Source organism: Portunus trituberculatus, chromosome 17 (assembly GCF_017591435.1).
Source record: "Portunus trituberculatus isolate SZX2019 chromosome 17, ASM1759143v1, whole genome shotgun sequence".
Taxonomy (NCBI): Eukaryota; Metazoa; Arthropoda; class Malacostraca; order Decapoda; family Portunidae; genus Portunus; species Portunus trituberculatus.
The window spans coordinates 26,850,025-26,867,204 of record NC_059271.1 but is presented as its reverse complement, the minus strand read 5'-3'; the positions used below and the strand labels follow the sequence as shown (position 1 = coordinate 26,867,204).

Genomic DNA, 17,180 nt, shown 5'->3' with positions numbered 1-17,180 from the left:
GAGAGAGAGAGAGAGAGAGAGAGAGAGAGAGAGAGAGAGAGAGAGAGAGAGAGAGAGATTATTAGTGGTAGTTTAAGTCCTCGATCTTAGACTATACATATCTTAAATAACACTCAAAGAACCGCATTAGTCACACCAATATAGTTCTTTTCTGCCTTTGTTATTCAGCCAAGTTAGAATTCTCTCTCCCTTCGCTATAGATAGAGAAAGGATCAACTAATACACACTTATTTGTTTGTTTATCCTTCCGACGAAATTTACACCTCATTATCATTACAGAATTATGTATTTTTCATTTATTTTCTAGTCTGACAAATTTTAGATTTTATGCTTTCCTTTATTATGTTTACTTTAGAAACAAGATTAGCATTCTTTCTTCCGACTAATGACCATTCAAGTGCCGTCCAAGCCAGGCATTATAAGACAGGACAAGGAAGGGGAGGGGAAGGAAGGGAACAAAAGGAAGAGAAGCGAAGGGAATAGAAGACAACAGAAGGGTAATGAAAGGGAATAGGAAGCATAGAAATAGGGATAGAAAGAGAATGGAACTAAGGAAAAGTGAAAGAAAGGAAGGAAAATGTGTGGAAGGGAAGAAACGGGAAAGAAAACGTAGGACAAGGAAGAAAAAAGGAAAGAAAGTGAAGGATAAGGAAAGGAAGGTAATACAATAGGATGGGATGAAAGGGATCAGAACGGAGGGAAGGAAGTAAAAAAGAAGGGAAGGAAATGGAAGAGAAGAGAAGAAAAGAGAAAGCACAAGGTGAGAAAAGAAGAGAAAAGAATGCAAAAGGAGTGGAGAGAAGAGAAGATAAGAGAAAAGGAAAAAGAAGAGAAGAGAAAAAGGAGAGAAAAGAAAGGAATGCAAGGGAAGAAAAAGACACGAGAATGAAAGAGAAAAAATGGAAAGATAAGACAAGAGAGAAATAAAAAGAAAAAAAAAAAAAAAAAGCAACACCAAGCTACATGACACATCCTCTCCTTTTCCTATCAAAGTATTTTTTCTCCTTTTATCTCACTACTACTTAAGAAACTCGTTGAATGTCAGACCACTAACGCGCCTGCAGGTGGATAAGGCGGCTAAGGGAATGTCCTCCAGCTACATATCACAGGTAGCGGCGGCCCTTTGACGTCTTGAGCCTATGAGGAACAGTGAGGAATATATCGAGCTATAGTCAATAATATATCAAAGCGATGCCGAATCCAATACCTCAGAGCCATGTGATAGCCGCAGCCTCACCTCGACCCGACTATTACTGCTACCTGCATCATTCTAGCGTGCTGGCTAATCTGCACCGTTTGGCCTTCCTCTTGGCGCGTAAATAATGATACAAAGGAGATCGTGTCAAGGAAATGCATAAGGAAAAAAGTAACCAAGCCACGAGTGTTTAAGGCTTTGACTGCTATTTGGTAGAGCTTTCCTTAATAACTAATCTTTCTATCTTTATTCGTTGTACAGCCACTCCCAATCTTCAAAGTGGGTAGAAATTGCAAAATATATTGTTTTTGATACTTTTTTTTTCTTTCAGGTACGATTTCATGTATTACTTATGGTGCTGTCAACTGTTTCATATGGCAATGTTTAAAGCCCCTGACACACAGACATAAAGCTGTACTTGTGTGAAAACTCAGCTGGAAAAATTGTGAAGTAAACAAGTGAAATCATGTAATGTAAAATAAAACCTGGGAATGTAAAATAAAATCATCGAATGTACAGCTAAATCTGGGGATTGAAAATATGAAATCAGCTAATGTAAAATCTTCTGGTGAAAAATATGATTTAGAAATGTAAACGAACATCAGGAAATGCCAGATAAAATGGAGGAATATAAACTAAAATCGAGAAGTGGAAAATATTATCAGAAAACGGATAATAAACCCGGAGAATATAAAAATTGCATCGTGGAATGAAAAAAAAAAAAACTATTAGCGGATAACCTGCAATGACAAAAGCGGAATTATGCATATGAAAGTGAGTGGGCTGAACAGCACACTAATTCTCAGCCACAAAGACCCGCACACACCCGTCCACATTACATGAACTGCAGGAATAGCTTAGTTTTGCCAAATAGAAAATACGAAACAGTTTGTCTCAGCTTTGTCTGTCAAAGATTCTAAAATTTCATCCACATTATTCACTTTTTTAGACGTATATTCTCTCTCTCTCTCTCTCTCTCTCTCTCTCTCTCTCTCTCTCTCTCTCTCTCTCTCTCTCTCTCTCTCTCTCTCTCTCTCTCTCTCTCTCTCTCTCTCTCTCTCATTGTGGGCCGTGCAGCATTCACCTCCTCATCTTCGTCTTTAATACACTCCTGCAATCTTTAAAGCACGCAGGCACACTCATCCTTTCATCATCCTGCCCTGCCGCTCACATAAGCCGTGACATTTTCTATCTGTAGTCGCGGACGAAAGCAGGCTAAGGGCAGCGGCACAGGTTAGTGACATCGCCAGGCAGATGTTGCCAATGCCACCTCTCCCGTCCTCCACCAACCAACTCCTCATCTCTCCCTGTTATCTTTTCCCATCCTTCCTCTGCTCCCCCTGCTACCTCCCCTCCCCAGCCACTCATCACCTTCTGGCGCTTCGTTCCGACGGGTTTACGAGATTCTTAAAACTTGGGACCTTCAACACTTCACGATTTCCGCGGAGAGGAGAGGGGAAGGCACGGAAGGGAAGGTAAGAGAGAGGAGTTAAGTGGTGAGGTAGGGAGGCGGAGGTAATTCTAAACTTTTCAACAAGGTCTGTCAGGCAGATAATCTCGGTAAGGAAATTGATTAAGAAAATTCTCAGCGGGGATCAAAGAGCTTGTGAGGTGATCGTGGTAACGGTGGTGGTGGTGATGGTGGTAGTGGTGGTGGTGCCAAAAGAAAGACAGCGATAAGTTCATGTTGAAGAGCTAGACAAGAAAGGGAGAGAGAGAGAGAGAGAGAGAGAGAGAGAGAGAGAGAGAGAGAGAGAGAGAGAGAGAGAGAGAGAGAGAGAGAGAGAGAGAGAGAGGAGAAGAAGAGAGAGAGAGAAGGAAAGGGAAGAGGAGAGAGAGCAGTTTAAAGATGTCTCAGGAACTTTTGTAAGGGTATCTAATCTAAAGTTCACGCTCTTCGGCTCTCTGGCAATGTCAACACAGGAGGCCCTTGTGGAAGGTTAGAGCGGGGCAGAAGCCAGTCAGCAGTCAAGAGGTGGATGAAGGCAGGCGATTGTTAACCAGTGAGGATATGTCAGAATGTGTAGGAATTATAGAATCACTGGAGTGCGCTGGGAAATGAGGATGGAAATATTAAATGCTTAACACATCACGTCACAGAAATCATAGTGTGTGTGTGTGTGTGTGTGTGTGTGTGTGTGTGTGTGTGTGTGTGTGTGTGTGTGTGTGTGTGTGTGTGTGTGTGTGTGTGTGTGTGCTGAAAGTTTAAAGTGAGAGAGTTGGATGCTACGCCACCTTTATTTCTCCTCCTCCTCCTTTCTCCTCCTCCTTTTCCTCCTCTTCCTCCTCCTCCTCCTCCTCCTCCTCCTCCTCCTCCTCCTCCTCCTCTTCCTCTTCCTCTTCCTCTTCCTCTTCCTCCTCCTCCTCCTCCTCCTCCTCCACCACCATCAGTCTATACCTTCAAGGCCTCGTTACTCAACACCTGCTGTCTCCCATGCAAGGCGGCGAGAAGACGCTGCTTGTCACACGTCCTCCTGCGATATTCAATCAAATGAAGGCTCCTGTGAATAATTTAAAGCTTCTCCTTCTACTTCGCCTCCTGCTTGGTCCGTCAGATTACTAGCACGGAATTTAATATTACTTGTTTTCAGCTCGTTACTCGGAATAAGGGAAAATTTGTTGTGAATCTGATTCGATATAGTCTTATGAAAGCAGCTTACAACGAGTACGCTAACCCCACACTCTGTATCCTCTCACACACACACACACACACACAACAGTCATTAGCACTAACGAACTTCACTGCTCATCCTCAGCTGCACGCATCCCAAGACACGGGTGATACCTCAGCGCTCCTGTTTGCACCGCGCCGCCTTCCGTTTATTACTTCAGCTTCAGTCTCTATTCCCGTTTTCATCTTGGTTCCTTTTATACTTCTCTTCGCCATTATTATTTTTCTTCTTTCTTCTCTGCTTCGTATCCTCCTCCTCTTCTCCCTTCTCCTCCTCCTGATCCTCCAGCCAAAAGAAAACGTAACATTCACCCGTGACTTTTAAATTTGATCTTATTACGAAACTTTATACTTTCCATCACCTGTTGCGCACCTCACAGTCCCTAATGCAATACAGAATGACATGTTTTCTTATTCCTCTGCATTTTTACCTCTCTCTCTCTCTCTCTCTCTCTCTCTCTCTCTCTCTCTCTCTCTCTCTCTCTCTCTCTCTCTCTCTCTCTCTCTCTCTCTCTCTCTCTCTCTCTCTCTCTCACACACACACACACACACACACACACACACACACACACACACACACACACACACACACACACACACACACACACACACACACACATACAAGAGACACTTAATGACAACCAGCAAATGTGGTCGTTAACCTCAAGTTTCCCTTCGTATTCAGGTTCAGGATATCAATACGAAGCAATTTCCTCAATTTCCACCGATGTCAGCTGATCCGTGGATGCTGCGAGTGGGCGGCTGGCGAGACGGAGAGAGGGAAGCCAGGCAGGGCACACACAGACAGGCTCAAACGAAATTACTTACCTTAGGGCGAGTCTCGGAGGCTCTAAAAACTTAACCTTGAATAATAATAATGTTAGAAATGAGAATGATATTAATCACTAAAAGGTAACGAGGGGGAAATTTAAACCCCTTCAGTACTGGAACACATTTTTATCTTGAAAATTGTGTACGATTAAACCGTTTCATTTACATTAGGAAGGGTCTCTTGCGATCAGAAAATAAATGGTCACAGTCTTCACTATCTTAACCCTCAACATAAGTTTCTGAAGCTGTATAAAATCACCAAATAGTAATCACAGTGAATATGGAAAAGCGTCATGGTACTGAAGGGGTTAACAACGTCACATCTAGTAAAGGTGGTCAAACACATGATGTCCTGAGAGTAATTTTGTTTTTTTACATTTTAGCGAACACCACAAAATATTCTATAAAAGCCACGCTATGTCAGGGAGGAAGATAAGTGATAAGTGCGGAAGGATCGAGAGAAATGAGGAGGAGGAAATAGAAAACGAGGAAGAGGAGGAGAAGAAGAACGAGGGAACGAGGAGGAGGAAAGAATGACGTAAAAGATGTGAATCGGTGGTCATATTCAGACGTGCTGAGAGTGATTGAGTGAGTGATTAGGTAAACAAAGGAAGGATGAAAGGGTGGAAGGAGTCACGGAAGAAATACAAGAGGAAAAATACAATGAGGAAGTTGTAAAGAATAGCGAGAAATAAAATGATGCATAATGAAATCGAAAGAGGATTGAGTTGGTGGTTGAACGAACGAAGGCAGGAAGGACGGAAGGAATACGGAGATGAATAAGAATAAATGACAAACAAGAAATAAAAATGAGATTATACAATATGAAGACACTAGACTAAAGTAATATAAAAGAAAAATATGAAAGAAGTAAGAGAAAAAGCGAAATACAGAGAGAGAGAGAGAGAGAGAGAGAGAGAGAGAGAGAGAGAGAGAGAGAGAGAGGTATGGGGACTTGGGGAGTGAGTAGAGGCACAACGAGCAGGGCGGGCGTGTAGCAGGTACTCACGGCACGCTGTCCCCACTGTGCTTCTTGGTCAGCTCCTGCACACGGTCGTCCAGCTCAGTGATCTTGTGCGTGGCTTCCGTCTCCGCCTGACGCAGCGTCCGCACCTGCCGCCAGAACAACGTGCGTTAGATTCGCATTGTTAAAAATGAAAAGTGCTGCTTCATGTCGCTCTAGAGATTAATGATAAGAATTAAGACAACTACAACAACAACAACTACAACTATATTACTATTACTACAACTACTTCTACTACTACTACTACTATTACTACTACTACTACGACTACTACTACTACTACTACTACAACAAAAGCAAAAAAAAAAAAAACAACAGGAACAATGGATCAAAATTAGATGTGGTAAAGATATAAAATTACACATTTAACAGTTCACAAAATATGAATTAAAATGAAATTAAAATAAAAGATAAATAAATAAATAAATAAATAAATATATATATATATATATATATATATATATATATATATATATATATATATATATATATATATATATATATATATATATATATATATATATACATAGAGAGAGAGAGAGAGAGAGAGAGAGAGAGAGAGAGAGAGAGATAGTAAGTCCTCGTTATACGGTACATATGTGTTCCTGAAAACCTTACCGCAAATCGAAATTACCGTATACCGATCCCATTATAACGTGTAATACGAGTAATAGGGGATGTGTTCCAGCACGTCGAAAGTCACCCCTACAGGCATGAAAATACATAAAATAGTCATAAAAAAAATGTAAAGTACTGCGCAAAATAAATAAACGGAAAATGTTTTTAGTTACCTTTCACTTGCCACGTATTCTATCATTGATGTCCGTAAAACTCAGGAATGTTGGGAGCTTTCGCTCGCGTCAACTCAGCAGGTTTGGCGAGAAAAACAAAAAATAGCCTGTATTCACATACTGATTACACTTAGGAGTTCAATAAACGAGTGAGTAAAAATGGTGTTCTGCCCACAAGGAACTCTTCCTCTTTGTAATGCAAAAAACCAGAAGTCTCTAGATGCTATGGTTACCAAAATATCACAGGTTGAATGAGGTGGTATCATTGGTGTACGTGGCCTTGCGTCCGATCGGGTCCAGCGGCGTTGGCTAGAGCGATAGGAAACGCCCTTGTATCATCTCTCACTCTGTCGCTCTCTCTCTCTCTCTCTCTCTCTCTCTCTCTCTCTCTCTCTCTGTTTTATTATGATTAGTAAGTATTACTAAGGCGCGCGGGAGAGGTGGACACCTTGAAATCACTTGCTCCCACCTTCCATCGTGGGAGTTGGTGACACAGTACAGTGATTGTAGAGCAGTGTTCTTCAACCTTTTCTAAGATCATGCACCCTTCCGGGAGCTCTTGAAAAATTCATGTACCCTAGCGCCGTCGACAAAAAAAAAAAAAAAAAAAAAAAAAAAAAAATCACATTGTTTTTTATTTTTAAGACATACCCGTGTTTCCTTCCATCCACCTATCATTATTTACTACTCACCAATATACGAGCGATTTTGAGTGGTTAAGTCGGGAGTCAACTTGACTGTGCGTCCGAAGGAACGTGAAGGTAGAATGAGGGTAGCACTGTACTGAGTGTATACCTCTACTACCAGCGCCAGTGACACGTCTAATACCAGTACACCGCCGCAGGCCCGCAAGCTGCAATGTTGCCAACCCGTGAGGCGCGAATTGTGTCACAAAACCCGTCGTGAAAAGTACCTATACCAAATTCCTCATACTTTTCCCCACACTTTGGGGCAGTATCTGCCTATCTGGGGAATGGCTCTTTATACTGTGTATAGTAACTATAGTTAATACTGAGTGTAATATACTAATATAATACACATATTTTTAATACTATAATCTCAATTTAAATTAATTTCTTACATTACACTTACAATTTTCTTCCTAAAACACCTTTTCGTAGTGTGCATTCTTGTACACACTAGCCTTGTCATGTACCCCTCCATGTACCCCATTATTTCCATGTACCCTTTGAAAAAAATCATGCACCCTGGGGTGCACCATGCACCCAGGTTGACTATCACTGTTGTAGAGCATATGTTTACTCCTGGATGAGTGTTGTCAGCTCACAAGCAAAGAAAACGGGAAGAAAATAGCCAAAATATGGCCCAAAAACGCCTAAACGTCTATCGACGTGCCCCGAGTCTTACGTGATGAACGTCTATCGACGTGTCACGAGTTTTGCGGGCTGAGGGACTGTAGGGATTTCAGCCCCTACTCATAATATCCACACAAAAAAAAAAAAAAAAAACACACGCCGTAAGGATTTTACTTGTGTTCAGTGGGAAATGCGGGAATAGACAGATTGTTATGATGGCCGCGCGGAGTGGTAGCGCTACGGTATGGTGTAAACAAAACATGAGCGAATACCGTATCTGTGAATTTTTATTACCGTAAATAGAATGGAGGGTATTAATTACCAAACACCGTAACTTTGAATTAACCAGATAACGAAGTACCGTATAACAAGGACTTTCTCTCTCTCTCTCTCTCTCTCTCTCTCTCTCTCTCTCTCTCTCTCTCTCTCTCTCTCTCTCTCTCTCTCTCTCTCTCTCTCTCTCTCTCTCTCTCTCTCTCTCTCTCTCTCTCTCTCTCTCTCTCTCTCTCTCTCTCTCTCTCTCTCTCTCTCTCTCTCTCTATATATATATATATATATATATATATATATATATATATATAATTTTTACATGAAAATAGAAAGAAAAAAAAAGAAAGGTAAAGTAATCTTATGAGTGGGAGAGTAAGCAGTTTGTTGGTCTTACTGGATTAAAGAGAAATATGCATTTTTACCGAGACCAAAAAGATTTATACAATTGTTTGTAATTACACATTATGAATAGTTTTTTTTCAATAATAATTACGAACATTGCGCTACTAACTAGAAATTGAAAATATTCAGCTGTCATTTATTATCTATGATGATAAATGATTAATGAAATACAATATTTTATAAAATTTTCTATTTTCGTAACTTTTCACCTCCACATTTTTTTTTATTTTCCTATTTTCCTTTGCCTTTTTTATTTCATGTATTTTCTTCTGATTTTAGTTTGTTCTTCATTCTCTTCTTCTCTTTATTAACATTGTGACAGCCGTTCTAAAACTTTGCACTTGTTCTTTTCGGTAAGATGGATAAACATTCTACCAAAAGTATTGTCTATCTCTTTGTTTGCGACATGTATAAAAGCAAGGAGATCCAGTCCGAAGACAATCATCGTTGACTTCTATTGGACAGTGTTGAAAAATATTTGGGTTTGAACCACTTCGGCTCATGAAAAGTTAGTAATAAAATATTGTATATCAGCATGCACAGCGAGGCAGCGAGGCTTGGTGTGGCAATGCTGTTTCTTTCACCAAACCACACTTTCTATCCCTAGCGCAGCTCAGTTAATACGATTCTTCTTTAAGATAATTCATACGGTTGTTTACTCTCTCTCTCTCTCTCTCTCTCTCTCTCTCTCTCTCTCTCTCTCTCTCTCTCTCTCTCTTTGTCCACCATAAAGAAACACGGTAAGTAAGATATCATATGTCGCGGTCCTTATTTCTATCCATTGACAACGCAGTAGCCTCAGCACACTTGTTCTCGGTTGGAAGGGAAACTATTGTGGGTCTTATCAGGGCTTCTTATTCATTACGCATGCAGGCACCAGTGATTAGTTTGCACAGCCTCGAAACGTATGAAAGGTTTCAGATACATCATATTCTCTCTCTCTCTCTCTCTCTCTCTCTCTCTCTCTCTCTCTCTCTCTCTCTCTCTCTCTCTCTCTCTCTCGACACCCACTAATTTGCCACATAACGAGGGAACCTAATTATAGCAAGGACGTAATTTAGCAGTGTTTCATCAGCCTCACCCACTTCCATGTTTGTTATGTCTCTAATTATTTACTTTTTTATTGTCCTTTCTCCCTCTCTCTTCACTTTGGAGAGGTAGAACACACACACACACACACACACACACACACACACACACACACACACACACACACACACACACACACACACACACACACACACACACACACACACACACACACACTGATGCCTCACTGCCGCTCTTCCTTCCTACCTCAAAAGTTTCCTTGGTCAACAAACAACTCCGCGTCTCTCCACTCAGACTCTGGGGTTTGAAGAGCACGAATATAATTCAACCTTCAGTGTGTGTTGCGACGAAAAATTAAACAAAACTTAACTGAATGTTCTCCATTAGAAAGACAAATCTCCTGCGACCAACTTAAAGAAAAAAAAGATATTATCACATCCATTATTACACGACAGCGACAGAGGGAAGTCTTACTGGTGTCTTAAAGCTAATTAAATTACTCGGATGAATAAATATATATAGAGTACATATCTTGATGTATACGTGTGCAGAGAAGGACATGTCCGTGCTGCACCTAACGCGCTACACACACACACACACACACACACACACACACACACACACACACACACACACACACACACACACACACACACACACACACACACACACACACCGGTTAAAGTATGCTTGGAAACTGTTTGATTTTTCATCTTGGCAATGTCCTTCTGTTTGCTTTTCATATCCTAAGAAGAAAAAAACTCACAACTCGTTACTGCTCAGCCAGACTCTTCCCAAACAAGTTCCATCTTTTTGCCAAATTTGAATTAGTTTTGCTTTCAAGACCTCTTTATTTATGTTTCTTTTTTTTTTTTTTTTTTTTAGCTTAAACCTGATTCTACGAACAACCTTTTAAAAATTCGACTCGTGACTCTCTTCATGCTCCTCTAGGTGTTCTTTTCTCTCTCATCTTCTCTTTCCACTTCTCTTACTCTCTGCATCTCTCCTTTCCCGTCCTTCTTGTTGGTTACTTTATTGTTGAACGCTTGTAAATGAGGATGCAAATGTGTCTCAAGTAACAGTCAAAGGTTAAACAGTCAAGGATAACAATACTTCATACACTATAATGCATAATACTTGAAAGCAATACAAAATTATAGTCTAGTTACAGATAGCAATTGGTGAAGGTTATTATAGGAATGGAAAGGGACATTTGTTAGGCCTTCCAATAATAGTTAAAAGGCAATAATTATTGTTGGCTGTGGAAAGTGTGGCTCGAGGTGGGATGCAGTTATCGAAACCAATACAGCAATAACAAAATTTATGCAGTGATAGCATTGTATTGTAACACTGCACGGCTTGCTGCTGATTTGAAACTGTCCCTTGGAAAGAACGGTTTGTCAGGATAGGATACAGTTTAAAATTTTCCTGCTTTTTTTCATCATTATCATGTCCACTGTCATTATCATCATCAGCGTCATTATGTAAGGGAAAATAGTGGTAGGAAAAGTACCATACCATGAACCACTAATATGACACCGCCATACGGGGTACTCCTGCTATAGCATTATCTCCTACAAGACACTATTTGCGCCAAACAGACATGGTTCGGGATGACATATATCATACTAGAACATGGCTTTATCGAGCGACAATGATCTCCATAATGGCAAGACACTTTGGCTGTTGTCCTGGTGGCAGAGTGTATGATGCCCAGATAGGAGTGCACACTGGCATCCGTGGGTTCTGGTGTGCACGGTGGTGATAACACAGCAGTGTGTGTCTAGTTCATCTTTTACCTTTCTTTGGAGACTGACACTTCAGTGAGCAATATTGTTTGGACAGTTCTACTTTTACTTAGAAAAATAAACTAAAGATGAAATAATAAAAGGCATATACTACCACAGTTCTGAACTGAAGCTGAGTTACATAACACCTCACTCACTACCTGCAGGCTAAGCTTTCCCCTTCTTCTAGCTCTAAGATCTGCTGAGGAACGATCACTTATCAGGTTCCGTGATAAGGCTGCCACAACACAAGAATTGAAATTGAGGCAAACGCACAACACATATATAATGGTATTACTTTAGATGTCTTGCCTTGACCATTGGAGAGAGCTGGCTAAGGCTGACACATAAGGAATGAGTGGCCTCTGCGGAGCGATTACAAGAGAAGATTACAAGAGAAAACACTTCCACCACAACAGCTCTGCGCTGACCACTCCCCTCCACCATTACCTTTTCTCCCATCGCCGTCCCTGCTCTCCCTCCCGCCACCCAACTTTCCTCTTCCGACTCCCATCCCTTCCCTCAACCCCAGAAAGTTGTAAAAGCCGTCAGAGGAAGGAGGGGAGGAATGGTCTGGGAGGAAACGGTAGAACTGGAAAGGGAAACGGAACGAAATAGTAAGGGAACAAGGAGACAAAGGACGAGGGGAAGGAAGGAAGGAGAAAAGCAAGGGTGATAAAAGATAGAGAAAATAATAAAAAAAGCAAAGTGGTGAATAGTTTTGGTGAAAAGAACAGCGGCCATGATGTGTGTGTGTGTGTGTGTGTGTGTTGGGTTTCTGCATCCTGCCTTTACGAATCCCTCTTTTCTACGTTAAATATTCACATCTCTGTTTACCAACTATTATTTATTTATTTTTTTTACATATACATTCCCATAATACAAGTTTCATTAAGTATTTTTTTCTTTCTCGTCCTTCCACTGTTCTTTGTTTTCCCCCGTTTTTCTTTCTTTTTCCCCCCAGTCCTCGTCATTCGCACTCAACTTTTCTTCCCATATTATTCTTTCCTTCCCACCTTATTTCTCCCTCTCTCCCTCCCTGGTTTTCACTCACACACCTCTCTTTCTCTCCTTCCATCACTGTCATAAGATAACTCGTTCCTTCTTCTTCTCTCTCTCTCTCTCTCTCTCTCTCTCTCTCTCTCTCTCTCTCTCTCTCTCTCTCTCTCTCTCTCTCTCTCTCTCTCTCTCTCTCTCTCTCTCTCTCTCTCTCTCTCTCTCTCTCTCTCTCTCTCTCTCTCTCTCTCTCTCTCTCTCTCTCTCTCTCTCTCTCTCTCTCTTCCTAATATGCATGCCGAATTCTCCTCTCCTGCTTCATTAACTCATTCCTCCTCTTATTCTTTATTTCTTTATTCATCTTCTTATTTTGCCCCGTTGATGAGCTAAGATGCAAATGACCCTCTAACTTGAAATGTGTCCGTGATTTATTTCCTTAAGTTTTAATTCCATTTGTTTTCTTTCTTTCTCGAATATAAACATTATCATCCACTCTTTTTGCCACTTTTCATTCATTTTATTCTTTTTTTTGTCTTTTCTCCTTACATGACCCTGTTTCTCTTATTTCCTTCTTTCTCCCCTTCTTTTCTTCTTCCTTTCTTTCATTCCTCTTCGTGTCTCTGTCTCTTTCTCCCTCCTTGTTTCTTTTTCATCCAATCTTCCGCCACTTTTCATCAATTTTGTGTCTATTCTCCTTCTTATATGACCCTGCTTCTCTTCTTTTCCCCTTTCCTCCTTCTTTTCTTGTTCCTTTCCTTCATTTCTCTTCGTCTCTCTGTCTCTTTCTCCCTCCTTGTTTCTTCTTCGCTCTCTTTCCTCTGATGACCTGGTTCTTTAATGGACGTTTTGTATCATCGTAACGTGCAGGAAAATTACGAGTTTATACCTTAAATTTCAGGCCAGGATCACATTCTTTCCTTCCTGTCCTCATAACACAGCACTTAAAGCATGATCCTCCTCCTCCTCCTCCTCCTCCTCCTCCTCCTCCTCCTCCTCCTCCTCCTCCTCCTCCTCCTCCTCCTCCTCCTCCTCCTCCTCCTCCTCCTCCTCTTCTTCTTCTTCCCCTCCTCTCTTTTTCGTCCCTCCACGAATAAAACTTTTAATCTTAGCATTCAACACTCCTTCTTTCATATTTTCCTTTTCCTCTTTCACTGCTTATTGTAAACACGTCACCCTCATATCCTATTTATTTTTGTCTCTTTTTCTTTTATATATTCCCCTTCTCTGATTATTTTTTTCTTCCACGTCTTCCTCTTAGCATAAACCACAATTTTCCTTCTTACTTGAATTTCTCTCTCTCTCTCTCTCTCTCTCTCTCTCTCTCTCTCTCTCTCTCTCTCTCTCTCTCTCTCTCTCTCTCTCTCTCTCTCTCTCTCTCTCTCTCTCTCTCTCTCTCTCTCTCTCTCTCTCTCTCTCTCTCTCTCTCTCTCTCTCTCTCTGTACCCTTCCATTTTAATTTCCCCAGTAAAGTACTAAAACAAAAGCTTTCCTTCCTCTCATTCTGTCATACACTCCCTTCCACCACCCTTCCCTTCTCCTTCTGTCCTTGCACACTCCTTGTCTCACCTTCTTCTTGAACTCCTCGTTGAGCCTTCTTGCCTCCTCCTCCGCCTTCTTCGCCTGGGTAATCTCCTTTCGCAAGGCACCCTCTGTCCTCCGGTGAGCGTCTCGCAATCGTTCCAGCTGCAGAGAAAAAAAGGATGACATTAGTAAGTGTTGGACGAGTTATAGTTAAGCTCAGAACATTGTGGTGACGGGCAAAGCGAGAAAGATGAAAGGCCGGGAGAAACAAACAGATAGACAAAAGGAGGCAGGAAAGCAGACACAAAGGGGAAGATAACAAAGCCAAAGACATAATAGATAGAACAACGTGACGAAAACAAGGATATAAATGAGATACAGAATGAAAGTTAATTAGTAGGAGTATTCGACATGCATCTGAGTCCGGGAAATATAAACGGGTAGGCAAACGGAGACAGGAAAACAGACAGAGAAACACAAAGCGAGAAAAGAAAAGGAAAAATGAACCGGAAAAACAATAAATGAAAAAAAAAGGGAAAAAGTGAATGGCGAAAGACAAACAGATATGAAGCATACAACGAAAAGAAAATTCTGATACATATACGAAAAAAATATAAACGAGAAGGTCAGACGATTCAAAAGAACAAAAATGGATAAAATATATTGAAAGAAAATATATAAAAGGCAATCAAACGGACCAAGAAAAAAAAACAAAATAAAAACAGATTAATAAAAATAAAAGCAAAGATAGACTCTTCAACACCAGACAGACAGACAGACAAACAGACAAACATACAGACAGACGGACACTATTTGCGTGACCTGCTTCCTTCCAACGGCAAGAAAAAGAAACAAAAGCAAATCCAGTTTCATTTTGGTAAAGCGACGGCAACTCTCTCACACATCTTCATTGAGAGAGAGAGAGAGAGAGAGAGAGAGAGAGAGAGAGAGAGAGAGAGAGAGAGAGAGAGAGAGAGAGAGAGAGAGAGAGAGAGAGAGAGAGAGAGAGAGAGAGAGAGAGAGAGAGAGAGAGAGAGAGAGAGAGACCTAACCTCATGAAACATCCTTTAGAGCACTGCCTCCTCCACTCATTCGCTCCCATTTCCTCGCTTCAGACAGACTCAAAAATACAAGGCGGGAAAAATACAAAACAAAACGTAAAAAAAAATTATCCACGGTATTATAAAAATGTCCTGTTAATGCTCTTGAAGTCTCCTTAGTGTGGAAAAGAGGATGAATGGTTATGTGGATAGGCGCATAGATGGATGGTGGATAGGTAGTATTGAGTGGTTGTATGACCGGGTAGATAAGTGGATTTTGGGGTGATTAAGTGGTTGACAGGCCTATATAATCTAAATAGCAAATAAACCTTAGCTTCTGAGTACCTTCCACCTTAGTGCCAGATCAACCTTAGCTTCCTAATAAGAGTATAGTGAGTATAGTGGAAAGTAAATCAATGCAATCCAGAGAAATGAATATTGAATTAAATTGCCACACCACAGGAAGGAGATCATTTGGCGTCGGCTAAGGTTACGAGAGAAGGAGCGACGCATTTTCCTCCAACAAAAGAATCTGTGAGTGAGAGTCGAAACACATAATAACAAAAGTCACTGCTCGTCATGAAAAGCTGGAGTCGCGGAACAGGAAGTGAAGTACCATGCGCTTACAATAACAAAGTCAACATGCACATACTAAAAGCGACATTCACTCCGCCTCTCATGCGCTGTTAAGTCTTTTGAACCTTCACTTCCTACACACACACACACACACACACACACACACACACACACACACACACACACACACACACACACACACACACACACACACACACACAAGCTGGAGGCGGTTTCGAGCTTCAAACAGTCTTCACATGAACATTTTGCAGGCCCTTACATTTCTCACCTGCTACTTCAATCTTCTTACAAAACGCCTTCAAACAAGATTACTGGAAGAGAGAGAGAGAGAGAGAGAGAGAGAGAGAGAGAGAGAGAGAGAGAGAGAGAGAGAGAGAGAGAGAGAGAGAGAGAGAGAGAGAGAGAGAGAGAGAGAGAGAAATCGTACTAAATCTTTGGCAATGCATTCTCATAGTGTGACATATCGCTGCACACCCTCAGTTTCCTTTCTCTCTCCTCTAACCTTACATAACGACAATATTGACAAAGAGCTACAAAGAGCCCGTTGCCGACTAATAATGGCAAAAAGCAAATGGTAATAATGTAAAGAGAGTTTGTTTTCATTCTGGACCTGCAACTGGCCAATTCTTGCATTTTAGGACTCATCTTTATAGTGTCCTTATTTGTTGCTCTTCCTCCTCACCTCTCACGCTGTTTCCGGCAAAATCCATTACTGTCGGGACATAGGCTGGTTCACGCCTCCTCCTCCTCCTCCTCCTTCTCCTCCTCCTTCTTTCCTTTCTTCTCTTTCTCATGTTTCTCCTCTCTTTCTCATTTTATTTCTCCTCTGCTCGTTCCTCCTCGTGTTTCTCGCATCTTTTTCTCCGTCCTCTTCCTCTTCCTCTTGTTTCTCGTCTCTTTTCTTGTACCCTCTTCCTCTTCTTCCTCTTCTTGCTCACCCGGTTTCTCGTCTCCTCCTGCTATTTTTTCCACTCCCTTTCGCTTCCTTTTAGTTCTCGTCTTTTTTCTCCTCTTTCCCGTTTCCTTCCATGTTCCCGAATGAGTAAGATACAGGCAAGATTTAAGGGACTATCATCTTTGAGGTACAGTAGCAGTCTCTAAAATTTCCAGGGGTTCTTCGCTTTAGGGGGAAGTTATGCATCTGATAAGCCCTTGCTCTCACGAGGATATTTATAACACTGCTCGGGGAGACGGTGACAAAGCAAGCAGCAGGGAGGAGGCGAGAGAGAGGCTGGGGAAGGAAACTGGCGCGGCCTATAAATGTTTTCGTAAATATCCACGAACGACACGCTGCGACCAATATTTTGCTTCTCATCACGCATTACGGAAAGATTTAGTATGGGACAAGCAGCGCCAAAGGAGGAGAGGTGGAGGAAAAAGGGAGCCGCCAGCGCGAGGCTTCCAAGGAACTCTCACTTTCTATCGCAGTCCAAGCACGTGTATCAGCGGTGGTTGGTAATCAGTGGCGGTTACGTGTGACGGTAGGATTTATTCACCAGGGCGTCGGGTATGTAGAGGCTGCGTGTGGGCGATAGAAACGTAGACATGAGGCGCTGGTGACTATCATATCACTCATGTATTCTCTCTCTCTCTCTCTCTCTCTCTCTCTCTCTCTCTCTCTCTCTCTCTCTCTCATGAAGATACAGTAAATCTGGTGTCACGAAAGGCAAATAACAGAGAGAGAGAGAG

The 17,180-nt window shown here is 41.5% G+C and overlaps 1 protein-coding gene across 5 annotated transcripts in view; it reads right to left on the bottom strand.

Annotated features, from left to right (window-relative positions):
• The window catches only part of LOC123504992 (trichohyalin-like), a 335,118-nt gene that overhangs the window by 116,825 nt on the left and 201,113 nt on the right, over positions 1-17,180 (bottom strand). For all 5 annotated transcript variants that reach the window (XM_045255983.1, XM_045255984.1, XM_045255986.1 and 2 more), the window contains 2 exons: positions 13,900-14,016; positions 5,707-5,810 (listed from right to left, as the gene is read on the bottom strand). In XM_045255983.1, coding sequence (XP_045111918.1) covers positions 5,707-5,810; positions 13,900-14,016 — 221 coding nt within the window. The remainder of the gene's footprint in view (positions 1-5,706; positions 5,811-13,899; positions 14,017-17,180) is intronic.